Raw genomic sequence first — 19,390 nt, 5'->3', positions numbered from 1 at the left:
CCGTGCGGCGTTTATCCCGCATGAGAGAAATGTGGCATGTGTACCAAGGTTCAGTGCGGCGTCTCTCCTTTTCTGTACGGGTGAGACGCCGCGGCCGTACCCCGTGGCTCTATGGCCTTTAATGCCAATATGGGATAAATAGACCGAAAACATTCCGAGGAGAACTTACTGTTGCTGCAAGCCTCAAGCAATCGTAATATAGCAGTAGTTCAACGTCCGACACGAATTTAGTGCATGGCGAGAAAAACTTTTGAAGGTAAAACACCAGAATTATCTCAGTGTTTTCGCTTTAAAGTCTGTAAAACCAATGAGTCTACCACTTGCATGACGTTTTCTAAAGGTTGTTGGTAAGTATTAACAACAATATATTTATTTTTTCTGTTTATGTTTGAGAGAAATTGGAGGAAGTCTTGCTGTAACGAGCTGGGCATTAAATTGTAAACTGGGCATGTATTGTTTCAATTTATTTCATGCTTGAAATATGCTGTTTATATTATGATAAATACAAAAGTAATCGTTCGTGATACTTATTTATCAATACTCTATCTTTGTTGTGCTCCTAATTAATTGATATCCCCTTCCAGTCAAATTTCCTCTTATGAAATAATGTTTGGAATAAAGTAGTTGTTAAATATGACCTCTTTTGGCGAAATTACGATCTAATATGATCTGTACTCGCTAATGTAATGTCGTTTGCATCTTGACACTCGCGGGGTCTCAAACAGTGATCTAAAAGCGTTTGTAATTTTTATCAAGATTTCGATTAATGTTTGCCAACAGCACTTACCTTTCCATGACAGTTGCGTAAAATTCCGTCGGTGGCACTTTTTTCCAATAGTTGATCGAAGTAGGGTATTCTCGCGCCAAAATTCTGAAAATCTTATTTTCGTCGCGCTTAAGGTTGCCAAAATACGTCGAAAAAGCCTTGTATTAGTTGAGCCAAATGTTTAATCTAGTTTAGGGTGTTCAGAGTGTTTTTTTTAAATCGCGTATTCACTGTCAGATTTTTAAGAGTATTCCCTGATGTTTACCAGTGCTATTTTCGAGTTCTCTCAGAAAGCTTTGGTGAAAAATTGGTGCGAACCAACTCGAAGACTCCTGACCTCAAAGACTGACTCAGGTCCTCAATCTCATTTTAGCGTTCTAACCAACTTGTTCCAATTTCATTGTTCACGGCATTTCAAGTAGTTTGAATGATATATAAATATATCTTATATTATAAATATATTTTCGCCTTTAAATGTAAAGATAAAGCCTCCGCCTTTCAGACGTAAAACGTTTTTCAGATACTCGAGATTTCTTGAACAAGGAAAATGGTTTAAATCGTATTTAACGCTAAAAGGACATTCTTGACCATTCGAGACAATCTTGCAAGAGTGATTGTTAAATATATCTCGAATCGAGTTGAGTGACCTTTCACTCTGTCGAAGAATGCTGACTGAGTTGAATTGACCTAAATAACGATATTCAACACGATCGACTAAGAAATAATATAAAGCGTAATTACAGTTTTTTTAACAGGCAAAAAACTTTTAGCTATTTATTGCAGTGCCGAACTTCTCTTCAGCTTCAAATGGTAGCCTCGGGAGCTACATTCAATACCTTTGCTCGTAGCAACGAAACGCGTCATGTTAAAATTAATCCAATGGAAAAATTGCAAAATCTCATTTTACTATTATTCACATGTCGTCATATGCATTCGAGAAAGCTTCAATCTTCTTAAACAAGGCTAGTGCGGTATTTTATATGAATTTGAGAGTGTGTAAACGCCTTTAAGAATAAATCTTACACGCCTATGTTCAGTTACTCAGGTTAATAGCCCTATCTTGTCAGGAAAATCGTCATATAATCATTTAAAAATATTTTATTACGTCATTGGTAGTTTCGAACGCACCAAATTCTACCATGAGTGTATCGGGCATTTTTGCATGAAAATGTCAACTTTTTCTCTCAAATTAAAACTTATCATGGAAATATTTTATCTTAATGAATCAACAGCTAAATGATTTAATTTTATGAAATAAGTATTTGAAATATTTTTCAGAGCCTTATAAAAACTTTCCATGCTTGATTAGAAGTTGAAGATTTTATTTTTGTATTTTACAATTTTATCCAAATATACTATTGCATAGTTTTCTCTAAAGACAATTCTGTCACAAATGGAATTGCCCTATCACTTCCCCATTGCCATATAACTTCTCTTGACGGAAGGAAATGGTGAGGCCACAGCAGGGTAACCTTTTCCGCGACCAAATCTCGGAGAAATCGACGAGATCATTTATTCCCATATTAAAAGCGACTGCCACCCTATACACACGCGACGTGGCCCGGCCGAGAAGAAACGATTCCTCGACGAAATTGATTTTTTTTCCTAGTTGCGGGGAAACCTTTTCATCGATAAATTGACTTTCGCCTGGGAATTGAAAGACCGCCTTTTTTTTAAGCATTTTTAGGACCTCCTCCTGGCGAGATACGACGAGAATGAGCGAAAAGGATTGCCTTGGGCGACCACAGTGATGAGTTTCTGAGCGTGTGAAATTTTTTCTCCCGTGCGAAAGGTAAAAGGAAAGAAAGTGATTGTGCACTTCCCACAGTTCTCATTGAGCAGCATTATCGAGCTTGAGAGCTGTACGTAGGGCACCGATCTAAAAAAATGGAGGCAATATTAAAAAATGGGTGTGAGAAAGGAGGGATAAAATATCTCCATAAAGTTTTCCTTATGCACGCATCCTCTTATCTTTGGGCTATACCGGATTTGACCCAGGAATGTTCGTCTGCATTGCTATGAAGAGGCTTGGAATCTGAAGTCCGCGCGTTTCGTCAAAAACTGCTACGGGCGTACAGACGGCATTATCCTTAGATTGCTTGAACAATTGAGAATGGATAACTTTCAGAGCAACACAGAGAGCATAATACTAGAGCCACATTTTATTTCCAGGTCCGATAGAAGCGATAAATTAAGAGAACTTTTTGCCGAATGGATAGATATGGAAATTTTTCCCCAGAACCATAAAGGACTTTAATAAACGCTAGTCCCAACTTCGTTTGAGCACTTCATTTTTATGTGTAAACGGCTGGTGTCCTAACACCCCCTGCCACATGCCTTTTAGGCGGCATGCGGGGTGTTATGTAGATGTAGATTTATTTGTTGTTGCATCAGGCTTCTGCGACGAAACTGTCGAACGAAGATGAATCGATGCGTTGAACAACCCGAAAGCCTATCTGCCTGCTACTGCACCACTACGCTGAAGCCTCCATCAACATGCGGGACTTCGGATTCAAAGCCTTTCCCAACAAGTTCAGATAAATATTCCTGTTTCACATTTCATTCCTGTAGTTTTAGAACTGAACTTAAGGCAATATTAAAAAAATTGTTGAGATAAGGAGTGATAAAATGTGCTCATAAAAGTTTCCTTCTGCCCATTTCCTCTGACCTTCCGTATTAATCTTTGGTATATACCTGCTGTGACCCAGGAATGTTTACCTGAAAACCTGGAAAAGGCTTGGAATTTGAAGTCTCGCATATCATTGCTGATAGAGGCTTCCGCGGATTGGTGCAGTAGGCGCATCTAGGTTTCTGGGTTATCCTACGCGTCGATTCGTCTTCGTGACGACAGTTTCGCCGGCGTTACCGTTGGCGTCTTCCTTCTTCAAAATTTTCGAAACACTAAATTTTCTATTTGCCACGGAGAAATGTCAAGGAACGAATTTTATGACCGATTGGAGCCCTTTTAATTTTTGGCCAAATCGTGCAATTTCACTATTTCGTGAGATATTATCTTAAAAACGTAGGAAGGTAAAGTGTTACGTCATAGGAAGCCACAAAAACAGTAAGAACTGGCATAATGACCAGAAAAGGCCGCAGGGCTTTTGCGAGGGGGATTCTGGCAGAGCCCCTCGACCCCCCTACGAGCGAAAGCGAGTTGTTTATTCATGCAAACGTACTGCATAATTCGGATATATTGAGTCGCCGTTAAATAGGGGCAAAGTGGTACGTTTAACTGGAATATAATGTCTCCCCTCCGAGGTGAGATCATATATTGGGATATAGGTTTTTGTCCGTGGTAGCCAACTGGGATATTGTATTGGCGGTCCGGACTGGGTTTTATTTTTCTCCTCATTCATCTTAGTGGTCTTGGTGAGGAAAAATATGGCTGATGAATTCTTCAAAGAATTTCACCTCACATTTTGTGCCAGTAGGTCAACCAGAAGATTTTCGAACTGCAAAATTATGAAGCTACTGCGATCAAATTATCAGTTTGTTTATTTCTGGATACATACTAGATAATTCAGATCGAGTCGCCGTTAAATTGAGCTAACGGGCTCAGTATGTCCCATTTAACCGAAATCAACATTTTCCCCTCCGAGTTGAGATTTTTGACCAGATGTTTGGGGTATGGGTTTTTGTTTGTGGTAGGCATCTGAGAGTTATTCTCTCTTCATACATTTATTTTTGTATTATTACAAGTTTTATTTTTGTACTTCCAATATGGAGAGGTTTCACAAAGTAAAAGCCTGAAGTAAAATAATTTCGCCTCACCTCTTGGCCTGGAGGTTGTTTTTATGCAAAATTATGAAGCAGTTGCAATCTGAATGTGAATTTGTTTATTGGTGCATTTTCACTGGATAATTCTGATGGAGTGAGTCGCCTTTAAATTGAGTCGAAGTGCTCTCTTTGTCCCATTTAACCGGAATCGACCCTGTTTCCTCCGAGGTGAGACCAGATATTTGGGATATGGGTTTTTGTTCGTGGTACGCAACCGGGAAATTGGATTGACGGTCGGGAATGGGTTTATATTTTTTCTCCCCTCCCCAAGCGGCGGGTGTCAAATGGAGCATGTGAAAGCGCGTCGCGGTGACAGCCTCATTCGTCCTGCGGGGGATCTCGTTGGGAGTTCCCCATCGCTGAGGGCGGTTATCGGCGGTTTTCTAAAGGGTTCCTTCTGTCCTAAGGGGGGTAGGAGGGTTGTGAGTAACGGTGGCAGTTACGTGCTTGGAGGAGTTGATAAGTTCTCCAAACTCTCCCTCTCGACATAAATCAAAGACTTTCCCGCGACGGTAATCAAATAATTCGGGGCTGAATGGCTATTTTTAGACGTGCGTGAGGCGTAATCTTTGGAAATATAGCTTTTTCAACATTATTGAGGATATAATGAGGGCTGAAAAACGAGTTTTAATGGACTAATAATTATTGTTTTTACCCAAATTTTATCTTCTGCTGAGAATGTGATACTGCTTTGGTTATTAACTAGTTTTTGGTTATTACTACTTGGTTAAATGATGGATCAAAAAGTAAACTTTTCTATTTTCCTCACAGTATTTATGAGTAAGTTGACCTCTTCATATATGACCTAAAAAGGTCGGAACAGGTTGAGTTTAAAAAAAATACAAACTGTACGAAATACAACAAAGTTTACTTTTTAATCCATCATGTCACCATTTGTAAAAGTGAACTCGTAAACCATTGATTTCTTGCATTTATTGAGGCCTGTACCTTGAAGAATTCAAATTTAATTCCACGGTCACTTCGTGGTTGATTCCTTGCTGAAGCTTCGCTCTGACGAACTCTTTAGAGTATAGTATCCAAAAACGTTTTCCTTTGAAATGGGGGAGGAAACTTATGCCATGCCATCGCACATCCATGTAATGGTTAGGGGCAGGGAAGCGGGCTGGACCAGCCGGAAAAGGTGGTAAACGTTTGCTCTGCAGCCCTCTGCTCAAATGGTTGCAAATTAGGAGTTAAATTTCAAATAATAAATTAGCGTTAAAGAATGAATTAGTCATGCAACATCGTCCGGTCCTCATTATATTATAGGTTCTGCGAACTATTTGAGATAAAGTTTACGTGCTTTGAAAATGTTGCGTTTCCGACCGAAACAAAGTAATTAATTTTGGCTCCTCCTGGCATCAGCTATCGAGGGTTGAAATATCGTGATACAATTTTTCTGCACCCTGTATAATCATAATTCTTCCGTGGTCACTTCGCGGTTGATCCCAGCACAAGTTTTTAAATCTTCTGTTGTAAAAGAGATGTGCTTGCAGCTGGGAGCTAAGCAAATTTTTGTTTTTCCATACTATCCTTCTTCTAATCAAGTGGAAATGCTGCACAGAAATCTATTTTCACTAATCTGAATTTGCTAATTAGTGCAATAATGTTCAACACACTTGGGACACACATCTTCTCGACTTAAATTTTGCCTTCAACGCTGCCTTACATGGGAGCATTGGTCATTCTCCTGCCAAAATTATCTTCGGCAGAGAACTTATTCATCCTTTGACGAATCAGTGGGACAATCCAAAGTCTTTATTCGAGAATAGTCTCAAGGATGAGGATAAACAAACTTATCTCTAGCATGTCATTACTAATCTGAAAAAGGCTAGAAGTAGGCAAAAGGATACCTATGATAAATCTCACTCCCTAATCACTTTCTGTGTGGGAGATCACGTTCTTTGCAAAAATCACCCTGTCGGTTCAAAGGGTGGAAATAAAATGGAAAAAATAAGATACTTTTTGGGAAGTCCCATTTGTTCTAAAGAAGTATGTATCTCCTGTAACTAACATTCTGGAAATGTCTCCTGACAAAGAGAAAATCTGCCATGTTTCTCATTTAAAGGCATACCATAGTGAAGTTGCTAATCCAGTAATTTAAAAGGAGAGAAATAGCTTCATTGATTTTTTAAATTTTTTAATTGTAATGAATTATGCTATTTGCCTTCTCAAAAAACTCTGATGCTTGATCGGTGTATAAATATTTATATATGATCCTTCATAATGTAGCCTCCAATGAATAATATTGAATGCTAAGCCTACTTCAATGTTTTTAATCTGTAATTTAACTTGAAATACTATATCTGTACATGCTTTAGTGGTACTGGCTAGATCACATATGTTATATCCTGCTGACGGATGATCTGGACAATAAATGACTTCGAATGTTTTAACTGCTGGAGTTCATGATGTATCCTAGGCATATAGCAACAGGACAAACTCGCGGCCAATCGGATCGCTCGGCTATAATGATATTTAGTGATTTTTCCGGGTATTCTTCCGCGTTTACCCGGAAAAATCACTAAATATCATCATAATCTCCGCGGAAGCCTACTTGGAAACGCTCGGCTATAAGTTTCTGTTTTTCCGCCTCTTGTACTCATAATTCTTCCATGGTGACTTCGCGGTTGATATCATGCACCCTCTGCCAATAGCCGTGTTGTATCTTCGAGAGCGGGGTGCAGATGGAGATCTCGACCAACAGCACCCCGCCAACGATTGATGGGCTTAGAGGGGAGGGTTAAAAGGGGGGGGGGGGCTAGAGACTGCTTAGGCTTCCAAATTCCTGGGCTTAAGAGAATAAAATCCTCAACAAGTTCCCCGGGAATCTACCGCCTCCCCTCCCCTTCCACTCTCTCTCGCGGAGAGGTGCTTTCCGCAAATAGAAGCGTCTATTTTCTGTCCTTGGGACACCACTTCCCTCACTTCAACCACCCACCCCTTCCTTCTCTCCCCCTCCTTCCTACTAGTTGCCCCCTCGACGACGTCGTTCAACCCTTCCCGACATGCCCCGCGGTTCTCACGTCCATGCAACTCGTAGAGGGGGGTTGGGTTGGGTATATTCCCGAATAAAAATGACCACTTTCGGATAGCTGGAATAGTTCAAATGAATCGTTCATTGAGTCGTTTATTTCCCCAGGCCACAACAATAACGCGATGGAAACGAATGAAATTAAATGATTGAGGTTGAGTTTATTCGCAAATGTAAATGACCACATTCGGAGTGCTGGAATCGTTCAAATGAATCGTTCAGAAGAAGGGGAAAGAGAAGGCTGAAGTTGATTGACAACTTAAAAATAGGAAAATATAGAGACTTCAAAGAAATGGCCGGAGACAGGAAAGAATGGAGACAGCGTTGGCACAAGGGACCTGCCGACGGGCAGAACACCACAAGATGATAGTAACTAGCTATCCCCAGTTACTTGTATCGATACTGACACTCAAATGAGTGGAGTGTGTGTGTGTTCTTGGAATACCAATCAACAATCACACTCATTTTGAGAATGAGTGGTCACTCGAATGAGTACGAGTGATCACTCGGAGTTCTGGAATATGGGTTTATTCCCGAATGAAAACTTTCACTTTCGGAGGGCTGTTGGATTTTCAAATGAATCGTTCAATGAGTCATTGAAAATGAATTATATGAAATGATGGGGGTTTGGGCTTACTTCTACTATTATCTGTTCATTTTATCTCTGCGGGTGAGCTGGTGTGGCTTAACAGAGTTGGGGTGAGAGGAGGGAAAGTTTATCTACACGTGACTTTCCCTCTGCCAATCAGCAGGCAGTAGGCGTGGTCTAGCACTTCGGAACGTCAGTCGCTCTCAGACCTCCGTCGTGTCAACTTCGTGAATCTGCTAGCAGTGTTGCCAAATCTCGCGCGTCCTCTTGGTGCTCTTCGATTCTTCCATTTAAATCCAACTTATAACTTACTGTTCCTTATTCTTCCACTTCAATCCTTTTCCATCTCCTTTCCAGAAAATTTTTATTCATCTTTTGTATTCCCATCAGCACCGACTCCCTCCCTCCACCTATTCCCTCTCAGTACTTTTCCGATCCCTTTCTTACCAAACCCTAACCCTTTTCCTCAACTCCGTATTTACTTTTGGGTATTACAACCTATATAGTTTTCGATACCTTGGGTGTTTATTGAAGGCGCTATGGAGAAGAAAGTCAACATGCTGCTTCGCAGTAGCGCGAAGAGCATTGTGTTTAATGTTCTTCGTTATTTTCAACGGGAAAAGGAATTGGGACAACCAATTCTTTCTCTCGAGAAAGTCCAGGAAAGAGCTGCGGAAGCCTGTGGGCTACCCCTGAGAAGAATCCAGGCCATCGCTCGCGAAGGTAATGATCTCACTTCCAATCTTACATTTCTTCGTATATATTGTCTACAATACAATCTATTTTTATAACCTAAATTTTCGTTCATTTAGGCAAAATTGGTAGATTTAAATAAATATTTATTTAACCTTTTCAGGCAGGAATACCTCTCCCGAAAGTGGAGGATCTCCGAAATTTAAATCCCCTTATAAAGGGAGAAAGTCAAGGAGAAAGACAGTTACAGAGCTTGATGAATTCCAAAAAACTGTTTTGCGGAGGAATATCCTCGATTTTTATGACCAGGGGAAATTCCCAAAAATTACTGAGGTCCATAGAAAAATGAGGGAATCAGGTGAATTTGTCGGTGGCCGCACATCATTGTGGAAGGCTATGAGGGACATTGGCTTCCGTTATAAAAGAACAGTGGATGGGAGGAAATTCCTTATGGAGAGGGGAGACATTGTCGCAGCCAGAATTTCTTTCCTCAGAAAAATGGAAAACTTGCGGAGCAGTGGACCAAGGCCAATTTTTTATCTTGATGAAACTTGGGTAAATCAAAATTACTCCTTAGGAGCATGTTGGATAGGGCCGAATGAAGAAGGAGGGATGAAAGTTCCCATCGGGAAGGGATCAAGATTAATAATTTGTCATGTGGGATCGGCGGAAACTGGCTTCCTCAACGAATGCAAGCTGGTATTCCGGAGTAAAGGCAAAAAAAATACGGATTACCATTGCGATATGAATGCAATCGTCTTTACGAAATGGTAAGTCTAAAACTTAGGAATTAATTTCACAGTATTATTTAAAAAAATATTATATTAAAAATTATACACACTTCTTGTTGATTTTTAAGCGAAGTTGATGTTTATTGTTAACTTCGTGCTTCTTTAAAACTCATTCACAGGTTCCAAAACTTTTTAAGTGTCTTGGAGCAGCGAGATATAAAAAATTCTGTGATTGTGATGGACAATGCCAGCTACCACTCCGTTGTGAGGGATAAGCCGCCCACGACCTCCACGAGGAAGTCCGATATTCAGGATTGGCTAATGAAGAAGAATATCCCATACACCTGTTGCCAGACTAGGGCGGAATTATTGGAATTGGTGCAAGCAGCGAAGGGGATAAAAGAATTCGAGCTAGATATTATGGCTGCAAACGCAGGACATACTGTCGTAAGACTTCCGCCATATCATTGCCAATACAATCCAATTGAAATGGTGTGGGCACAAGTAAAAAGACAGGTAGCTGAAAGGAATACCACGTTCAAGGTGAAAGACCTTGAAGACATCACTAATCAGGTTGGTATCGCCAAAACTGGAGAGATTGGCTAACATTCTTGGTTGGATTGAATAAGTGATGCGCGAACTTTAATTTTGCAGGTCATCGATGAAGTGACGCAGGATGCGTGGGCTGCATGTGTCCGTCACGCAGAACAGCTGCAAGATGAAGATCTGAAAAAAGAAATTGCTAGGGACGCTATTATGGAGCCGATAATTATACAGCTCACGGAAAGTGACTCCGAAAATGAAGACACTGACGGGAGGGAAGACGAGGAGGTTGAAATATTAGCCACACCACTCCAGCAATAAGATACAAATAAATTATTTAATAAAATACCCGTCGCGCTACTTTTCTACATTCTTTTTGCATCCTCATCCTCGCGAATTCCCTTGCACTCCCCGTTTATGAGAATGTTACGCCTATGTATGCCTTTCACCAGCGGTCTCGCATTTAGCGGACAATATCCTGGCTTCTGAGATGGGATTATCCTCAATACATTGTATGCATTGTTTCGCCGCCGGGCCCAAAATATCTGTGGCCACGTGTGAGTCACACCTTTTCAGTGAAACACAAGGGCGGCTATGTACATTTGGCAACGTTAAGGTCGCTCCTGCTCTCTCTCTCTCGGTACTACCCCTTCCCCTTCAGCGAGGCCCCTTCCCCTTCAGCGAGGCCCCTCCCCCTTCAGCGAGGCCCTCCGAGAGTGTCCGGGATCTCACGAAAGTTGACCCGCAGAGATAAAATGAACAGATAATAGTTACCCCCTCGACGACGTCGTTCAACGCTTCCCGACATGCCCCGCGGTTCCTACGTCCATGCAACTCATAGAGGGGGGTTGGTTGGGTATATTCCCGGATAAAAATGACCACATTCGGATAGGTGGAATCGCTCGAATGAATCTTTTACTGAGCCGTTCATTTCATTCAAATTTAAACGGAAGATAGTGCTAGTGCTAGCATGAAATGCAAGAATGTTATTTCTTAATTACGTCCTGAAAATGCATTAAAAATAGTAGGAAGAGTTTAATTTTTACGGCAAGACTAGGTAGAAAGGATTCATTTTACAGAGGAAATTGAAACGGTAACCTGAAAAGTTTTTATTCCGTTGGGTGGATTGTAATTCGATTTACCAATAAAACAAGAAGTTATGCTATACTAATCTAGAGAGGACAAATCTGGAAAGAAAGCATACTTCTACTTTCGATTGCATAGGGAGAACCTTTGCCAAAGTTAAGCCTCCCTATGACGAAAAAACCTTGACCTTTACTCCACCCTACTTTGTTGTCTGTTTGATGTCATCGGCCTTCATTCATTTGTTCGCTCAAACTGTTCCTCCTCCCACTCCCATTACGTCTCTTCGATTCACCCCCTCCTACCTTAGCTCCTGGTAGAAATACATGAGAGAGTGCTAGTTGTATCACCTTAGAAATGCCGTAGAATGTCGAAACAATGGTCGGTAGGGTAATACTTTATATTAAAATAACCATTTGTGGTTTTCGATAAACTCAATTATTTCAGGCTTAACTTTGTGAAAATCCATTGTAAAAGGTGTGGTACTTTTCACACCATTTATTAAAGACGACCGGTTTCGTCGCAGATGCTTCATCTTCAGGACGATTTCTGTACCTGAACATGTCGCCTCTGCGACGAAACCGGTCGTCTTTAATAAATGGTGAGAAAAAGTACCATAGCTTTTTAATTTTTTATTTGTGGTTTTTATCATGGATTCAATACACGTGCTCAGGCTCTGAAGCTGCGCGCTAGGCTTAGATTGCTTGAACGAATTAGAATGGATATCTTTAAGAGCGACACGGAGAACATAATATTAGAGCCGCACTATATTTCCAGGTCCGACAGAAGCGATAAATTAAGAGAGATGTTTTGCCGAACGGATAGATATGGGAATTCGTTTTTCCCCCGAACCATAAAGGACTTAAATAAACGCTAGTCCCAACTTCGTTAGAGCACTTTATTTTTATGTGAAAACGGCTGGTGTCCAAACACCCCCTGCCACACGCCTTTGAGGCAGCTTGCTGGTTATTATGTATATGTACATTAGTGGATGAAGTACAGCATAGTAATCACAAATACCGACTTCATATTGGTCCCCAAATACTTCTCTCTTGAATTCAGCATATTTTTCCGCTTTGATTAGGTCATCAATATAGGGATAATTTTAAGATGGCTTAGGAATGCTTGTATTAAGCATAAAACCCATAAGATGTTCTCCGCTGGAGATGAAAGAAACCTCGGGATAAGCGAGCCGCAAGCTTCAAGGTCACGTCTGAGGAGACAGCGCGTCGCATATACACGCATACCATCTTCGACTATTTCCACGGAATGGACTCGCTGAGTACGTCATAGAAAATGATGACTGGAATAAAGAGCCTATACGAGACTACATAAGGAGAAGGGTCAGAGATATTGAACGTGCATGTGCTGTTCATTGAAGGAGATATGTCTTTCCAATCTGCCTCCGGAAGCTCAGAATGAAACCCTCGGTGTTATAAATATCTTAAATATTCTTTCGGGAGGTAAAGGCTCTTCCCTCCTTAATAGGGAGGCATGACCGACTCATCCATCGTTCTCAAAAAATCAATTTAGAGTAAATATCAACGGTGAGAAAAACTCATGCGCGAAATTAGTTGAATAGAATAAAAATGATGAATTTATTTTTGAGACAAATACTTAATTTTCCTCAACAAAGGTTCATTGGAGATTGTTAGTTGCGTATACTCTTTTATTTTTAAATTTTATTTGATTACAATTTTTTTTAAATCACCCATCAATGTATTCTGATATGTTTTTTTGTTCACATACTTTTTATTCATTGTATAAGAACACTTGTTTCTGGGTCATTAATGAGCTGCTTATTTCTTAAAATATTTTGTAAAATGTACTGCTAAGCACTCTTATTTTCGTTGAATGGCAACCCTACGATAGATTGAATCATCTCCGTGCCTAATTTCAGTGTTTATCTATGTATCCAGGTGTTATTTTGGGCAGTGAAATAAATATCTTTATTATTTTAAAAATCATATGCACGGATCAATTTGACTGACCGAAAAAAAGTTCACGGCAGAAATCAGGAATGCTTTGTGATTTTAAGGACTACAATACAAATCAGACGCCCAGATTATTAATCTAGAATTTTTTCCAATGGTTGGTAAAAAAGATGGTTACAATTACGACATACCATACTCCAGAGCTGAAAAAAAGTTGCGCTGAACAACTGATCGAGTTCTCTAACCCGGTGTTCTAGTGGTTATGTACCCAAAGAATAACATGACGTAATCACAAAAATATCAGATTTTTTCGGAAGACGTGCACCAGTTTTCATTCCTACTTAGTGATAATTCAAAGTGGTATGACTGGGTTGGGCTTCGAAGTATTTTAACGTAATTTTTTAAATCTAAATAATTGATTGACTAAATTAAATTAATAAATTCTCTTCGTGACCAATATCACTATCGCTAAATAATAACTGAAAAACATTATCCCTATTTGTTTCTACAAACGAATAAGAAACGTTATCTGTTACTTTAATCAAAATAGTATTCAAAGAGAAGGTGAAAACCCCGATGCAGCGTAATTATAATCCACATTCAACGTGAGCTATCGCGGTCGAATTTCAGGGATTATTCTCATCATTTTGAACACAAGATCTCCGCTTCTGGTACAATAGAAAGACTCAATTTGTAGTACTGAAGCAGAAAAGCATTCCATTTCCTAGGCAGGTTTCTCATTAAACAGGAGTGAATACATCACATCGCATTACGGAAGGAATGTCATTGAAATGCAAGGCAAGGTGAAAAATGGTTTTAGCATGGACATACATCCTAAAGCATCTGCAGGACTACAGATTTTCTCCTACGTTGGAGAAGTGAGAATGAAAACTGGCATAATGATGACAAAGAACACCAAATGGTGAGATTTAACTGCCGCAACGTCTAGACTTAGAAGAGAGAAGTCATAGTAAGTAGGACGAACAGCTCTTTAAGTGCAATTCCACCGCTGTGAAGTCCGCATCTGTGAAGGGAAACTTCTCGTTTGCGAGAGCTTAATTGTTTCGCGGATAAAAATTACGGCCCATATTCAACGAGGTGCATTCCTTTAGACGACTGCCTAGCGACCCAGATATCCTAGAAAATAGACCAGGGGACGGTGATCGATCCTAGGCCGTCCGCAGAAATGATATGACGTTCAATTACGTTGGTACGCGAGGGGTTTGGAGAGCTTTAAATCCTCCACGGATGAAAAATGTAGTTACGATAGGCATTAGTGAAAAATGTGGTGCAGCATTATGAAAACTAAGCCCACTATAAATTCTCCTCTGATGGTTTAAATATTGGAGTCTCTTGCGCTGTGACCGCATGCCTCCCAACTTCACCGTTTGGTGTGCCCAGACTTGGCCTACTTATCCCGTATTGAGCTAAATGCTTCAAACGTCTCAACTGAAATTTCCACACTATGGCATAAAAAAATAAAGAATTTTGGAGCAAAGGGATCTATCTCACCAGCACCACGTAGTAAGCACATCAGTAACTGATTCTCCAATACTCCTCCTCAATTATGATTTGGATTCATACTTAAAGTAAACCTAATAAATTAATAAAATTTTTAGCTTTAAATGCAGTTAATGCTTTCGTGAAAAAGTCTGCAAAATTGTCTGAAGTCTTAAAAAAAACTTAAAAATTACGTCTTCATTTGCAATACATTGTTCTGCAAAACAGTATTTTATCTCAGTATGTCTAGAATTTTCAGAATCAAGTCCATTTTCTGAAATTATCATTGCACTTTGATTATTGCAATAACTCACAAATTTGTTTGTCTACTAAATTTGACATTTTTCCCTTTTTTTGAATCATTCTTAGCCATAATACCTCTTTGATAACTTCACTCAAAGCATAATTCTCTGCCTCTGCTGTAGACAGAGCAGTAATGATCTGTTTCTTACAGTACCAAGTAATAGCAATAAAAGAGTTAAAATAAGTTAAAGAGTTAAAACGCATTGTTAACCACGTACTGTAGTTTCTTTAAATGTGTGTCGCGTGTAAGAGTATATTTAGTGTCATATAAGAAGATATTTTTTTTCAAGACGTTTACCAAATCATACCAAATAACCAATAAGCAGTGTTTCTTAGGGAATGAACTTTCACCTTGAAGGGTGTTAGCCGAAAGGAAACAGGCTTTAACTCCGCAAGGGACATATTCCATGTCAATCAGACCAGAAAATCAGCAAAAAAATGAGGGTGAACGATAAATAAATTGCAAATTTAAAGGATTTTCATAAATACATAACTTTCTTATTGAAACTTCTTTCGTGTCAATTATTCACGGTGCGAATAATTATTTCAAGGAAAATGGCATTGGATTAGTACTTAAAAATATTACCCTTGAATCATCCTCTGATGAAGAATGTTCAGTTATGGAAAAAATTAACGCAAGGATCTTTGGATTCTGAATGCGGCCAACTGAATAACTACTTGAAGACGTCCGTCTTCCAAAATTTTGTTCTCGTGATTTCCTGATACAACCTGGAAGCTTCAAATTACGCACCTCTTGTATCAAGAAATTTAATCACATGCGTTAAAGTGTGACAATGCTTAAAAGACCCAACTACGAGCCCCACGAATCCTCTACTCTTCCAAATTATGCTCTCACCCTCATATCCACTAGAATAGAGTTTACTCTCGTCAGGATATTGACTCGAAAATGCAGACGACGTATACGGCAATAAAAATTCTTGATAGCATTATCGTTCCGGTGATGTAGTGAGCAAAGCGTCATGCTCTCTTGTCTCAAATGTCTCAAATTTTGGTGAAGGATTATAGGGTGCTGAATACAAAATGTGGAAACTATCCTGATCTTAAATAATTCGTAAAAACTATTATGAGGACCAGGGAATTTTCCATGACTAATGAATACTTTAGCAATTATGTGTTATTTGAAATTAAAATCATACGTTGCATAGCCATTTGAGCAGAGAACTGTAGAGAAAATGGCGCTTCACTATCAAATGTGCACTTTTCATCACTGCCATTTTATGTGGCTTTTAATAATAATGTTTATTACATAGGCAGGGGAAAATTGCGTTACTTGCTATTAATGAACCCGAAAAATCGGCCATTTATAGAGGAAACTGCAGATTATTGTCATCAAATCGTCATGCTCACCTACGCACTGTAGGAAAATTTGACATTAGAACTTTCGACTTATAAGTAATTTTGCTTGTTATACTGCTTAGTACTAAAATCGTAGTACTATTGACTTAACTCTACAAATTAGTATCTCCAAATTTGTCACACTCGCTTGAACCTTGTAGAGTACTTAGACCTAACTATTTCTCTCATCCTTCAGTTTCAACTTGGTAGACATTACTTTTATTACGGATATGTTATAATTTTATTTCTAAGAGCTCAAGTTTGGCTATTGTAATCACTGCAACCCTCTATTTAAACATCCTTTCTTCTACTTTTTCGCTTCTGTAGGTGGTATATTTGTATGAGTGCATGTAATAAAACTCATTGCTTATTTGATCATTGAGAGGATGATCAGAAATAAAATATAATTTAACCAAATAATAATAAGTTTACGTCATTATTTGAATTCTAGACCTGAATGAAACCGATCCATTATAATGTTAATTTATTTGATTTTCTCTTGTTGCAGGTGAGTAATCCGGTTCTATTGAGAATGTTTCATGATTACCGTAAGTATGAAAAATATCCTTTAAGTACCACTCGCGTGGCATAATTTCTTGGTCGGAGAGGAGTTAGTGTTCGATTAGGAATAGAATCACGCGCTCTTGGATTTCCGGGTCATTTCACCGGACGCTGTGGTGTGTTGAATCCTTATTTCGCACAGAAGAACTATTCCGAGAATGGAACGGGTTCTTATGCGGATATTCAAAGATTCTGTTGTGGTCATTTCTGGTGTTCCTTGGGAATGAATGAATCTTGGTTTAGAATGTATTCCCGAAAGCCCATTAAGCTAAAGACTTATCGCTAAATTCCTGGTCTATTTAGTGGTTTGTTATTTTTGCAGCATTGTACCATTCGTTGCAAAATTCTGTAGCCCGATTGCAAAGGATTGTATCTCAAAGGTAATTCGATTTTTAAGTACATCAGGTCAAATTAAAGCTTATTCATTTCTGGCTTTCAATGCAGTATAACAACTTTATTATGATAACTATTACACTGTGCGCTTTAAATCGAAATTACAGCGAATTTTTGGTGTCCATTCTGATAAAGTTACGATTTTTCTAGACATGAAATACATAGAGATATCATAATTTTATTTCTATTATTTTAGATTACGACTTTTAGTGTTTATATCCATGTTATTACCTGACCAGCATATTAGTTGTCCATGTTATTATTTGAAGTGCATTATTTTCCACTCCACGTATACGCCGAAAATGCCTTTGGCCGTCAGTAAATTATAGTCGAAATAGTAGCAAGCAATAAAAAGGTATGGTGCTTTTTCGCACAATGTAATTAAGACGACCGGTTTCGTCGCAGAGGCGACGTCTTCAGGTAAAGAAATCGTTATCTTTATAGTTATTTTGTTGTTTATTTGGTTGCTATTACGCGTAGGTAGGGGAAGGTTACGTTGGGGTTGGAGCGTTACTCAACTTCAGGGGAATTTTCAAGAGGGGGGAATAGTTGACAAAAATATTCTCATTCGCTAAAATTCCATTTCTGATGTGCTTCCTAATCTCCAACTCCTCCAAGCAGTCCATCCTTCTTACCTTTATCTCAAGGTGGAGAATTTCCGGAACAAAATCGCTCCTGTGGTCACTCTCCTATAGGTGCTTCGCGAAGTGCGATTTGTCTATCTCCCCGTTTCTTAAATGCCTTTGTGTTCCTCTGTTCTTACTCGGGACGAACGCCCAGTCCGGCCTACGTAACAGGTCTCACAGTCACTGAATTTGAGTCTGTAAATGCCACTTCTATCATTTATGTAAATTTTATCTTTCGTATTGCATAATAACGCCCTTAAGTTAAATGTGTTATAATATGAAATTTTAAATTCTTGTCTGGGAAAGAGATTTGCGGTTGCCTGTGAGATATGACCATAATAACTGAGTTTGCACCAGCGTTCCTAATGTTCATTATGATTGGATGATTGGTAGATAGGTTTCTGTGCCCGGAGGGAGCTTTAAAAATAACGATTTCTGTACCTGAAGATGTCGCCTCTGCGACGAAACCGGTCGTCTTAAATAAATTGTGTGAAAAAGTTATCTTCCTTTTTTATTGTTTACAATGGATTTTCACAAAGTTAAGCCTGAAACAATCACGTTTATTGAAATAGTAGCATGTCAACAGGTGAGAAGTAATGGGAAGGAGGAAGAATGTATTGAAAAATGCCGAACTTCTCTTTCTGATTGACTAATGTGTTGCCCAATCCTACACAATCCCACACAAAAATATATAACCTTTTCTCCTGCCTGTATATGGTTGCAAGGTTGATCGAAAAATTGGAGGTATTAATTTTTTTATACGTTGCTCGGCATTGGAATTTTCCATGTCAGACTGGAGGATACTATATTTCATCACGCATTATCCTCCCTGTAAATTATTGCCAAGTCAATAGATAAACCGGAGTCTGAGATATACATTTTTTCCGATTTCTGTTAACTTTCATGTATTCCTGTCTTTGGGCATTCTTACACGCATTTTCGTAAATTGCTTCTTGTATTTGTCTGTTTCATCGGTGTAATCTTGTATTTGATTATTAACCCACTACCTATTCTTGAATGGGCTTGAAAATTTGCACACTTGGTTGCCTTTGATGACAATACAATATGCAATTATCAGACATTTGAAATATTTTTCCATTGTGCTCTCATTAATTAACTAAATTTCCACGTAGAAAATAGTGTGAAATTTTCCCATTATCTTGTGGTGAGGTTCATCTAGAGCTTTTGGAACTCATATTTGTTGAGGAAACGAATTCATGCCGAGTCAATTCTAATATTTTTCAAATTTTAACTTTTTATGTTAAAAAAGTTAAAAAAATTCTCAATAAATGTCGTTGAATATAAATTTTTGGGCAGAAAGTTCTTAAACAGCTTTTGTTAAATCGATTAAATAATTCGCCACCAAAAATAACAAAATAAGTTAAAAAGATTAATAAATACGTTTTTTTCCAAAAACTGTATGCAATGTATTAAAAAGTAAAAATAATTATATTTTTACCACTCGGAGAGTAAGACGGGGATACCGATTAGGTTTTGA

The 19,390-nt window shown here is 38.8% G+C and overlaps 1 protein-coding gene across 1 annotated transcript; it reads left to right on the top strand.

Moving 5' to 3' along the window:
* The first annotated feature begins 9,430 nt into the window (after positions 1–9,430).
* LOC124169502 lies at positions 9,431–10,474 on the top strand. Its single transcript, XM_046548138.1, has 3 exons — positions 9,431–9,632; positions 9,773–10,166; positions 10,248–10,474. The coding sequence occupies exons 1-3, from the start codon at positions 9,475–9,477 to the stop codon at positions 10,455–10,457; spliced, it is 762 nt and encodes a 253-aa protein (XP_046404094.1). The 5' UTR covers positions 9,431–9,474; the 3' UTR covers positions 10,458–10,474.
* The last annotated feature ends 8,916 nt before the right edge of the window (positions 10,475–19,390 follow it).

Source organism: Ischnura elegans, chromosome 12, assembly GCF_921293095.1.
Source record: "Ischnura elegans chromosome 12, ioIscEleg1.1, whole genome shotgun sequence".
Taxonomy (NCBI): domain Eukaryota; kingdom Metazoa; phylum Arthropoda; class Insecta; order Odonata; family Coenagrionidae; genus Ischnura; species Ischnura elegans.
The sequence above is the reverse complement of the archived record's forward strand: the minus strand, read 5'-3'. Positions and strand labels throughout refer to the sequence as shown.

Coding starts and splice junctions, on each gene's coding strand:
- LOC124169502 (XM_046548138.1), top strand. CDS start 9,475: ATGAAAGTTCCCATCGGGAAGGGATCAAGATTAATAATTTGTCATGTG. Junction 9,633..9,772: donor GCAATCGTCTTTACGAAATG/GTAAGTCTAAAA, acceptor ACTCATTCACAG/GTTCCAAAACTTTTTAAGTG. Junction 10,167..10,247: donor TTGAAGACATCACTAATCAG/GTTGGTATCGCC, acceptor TTAATTTTGCAG/GTCATCGATGAAGTGACGCA.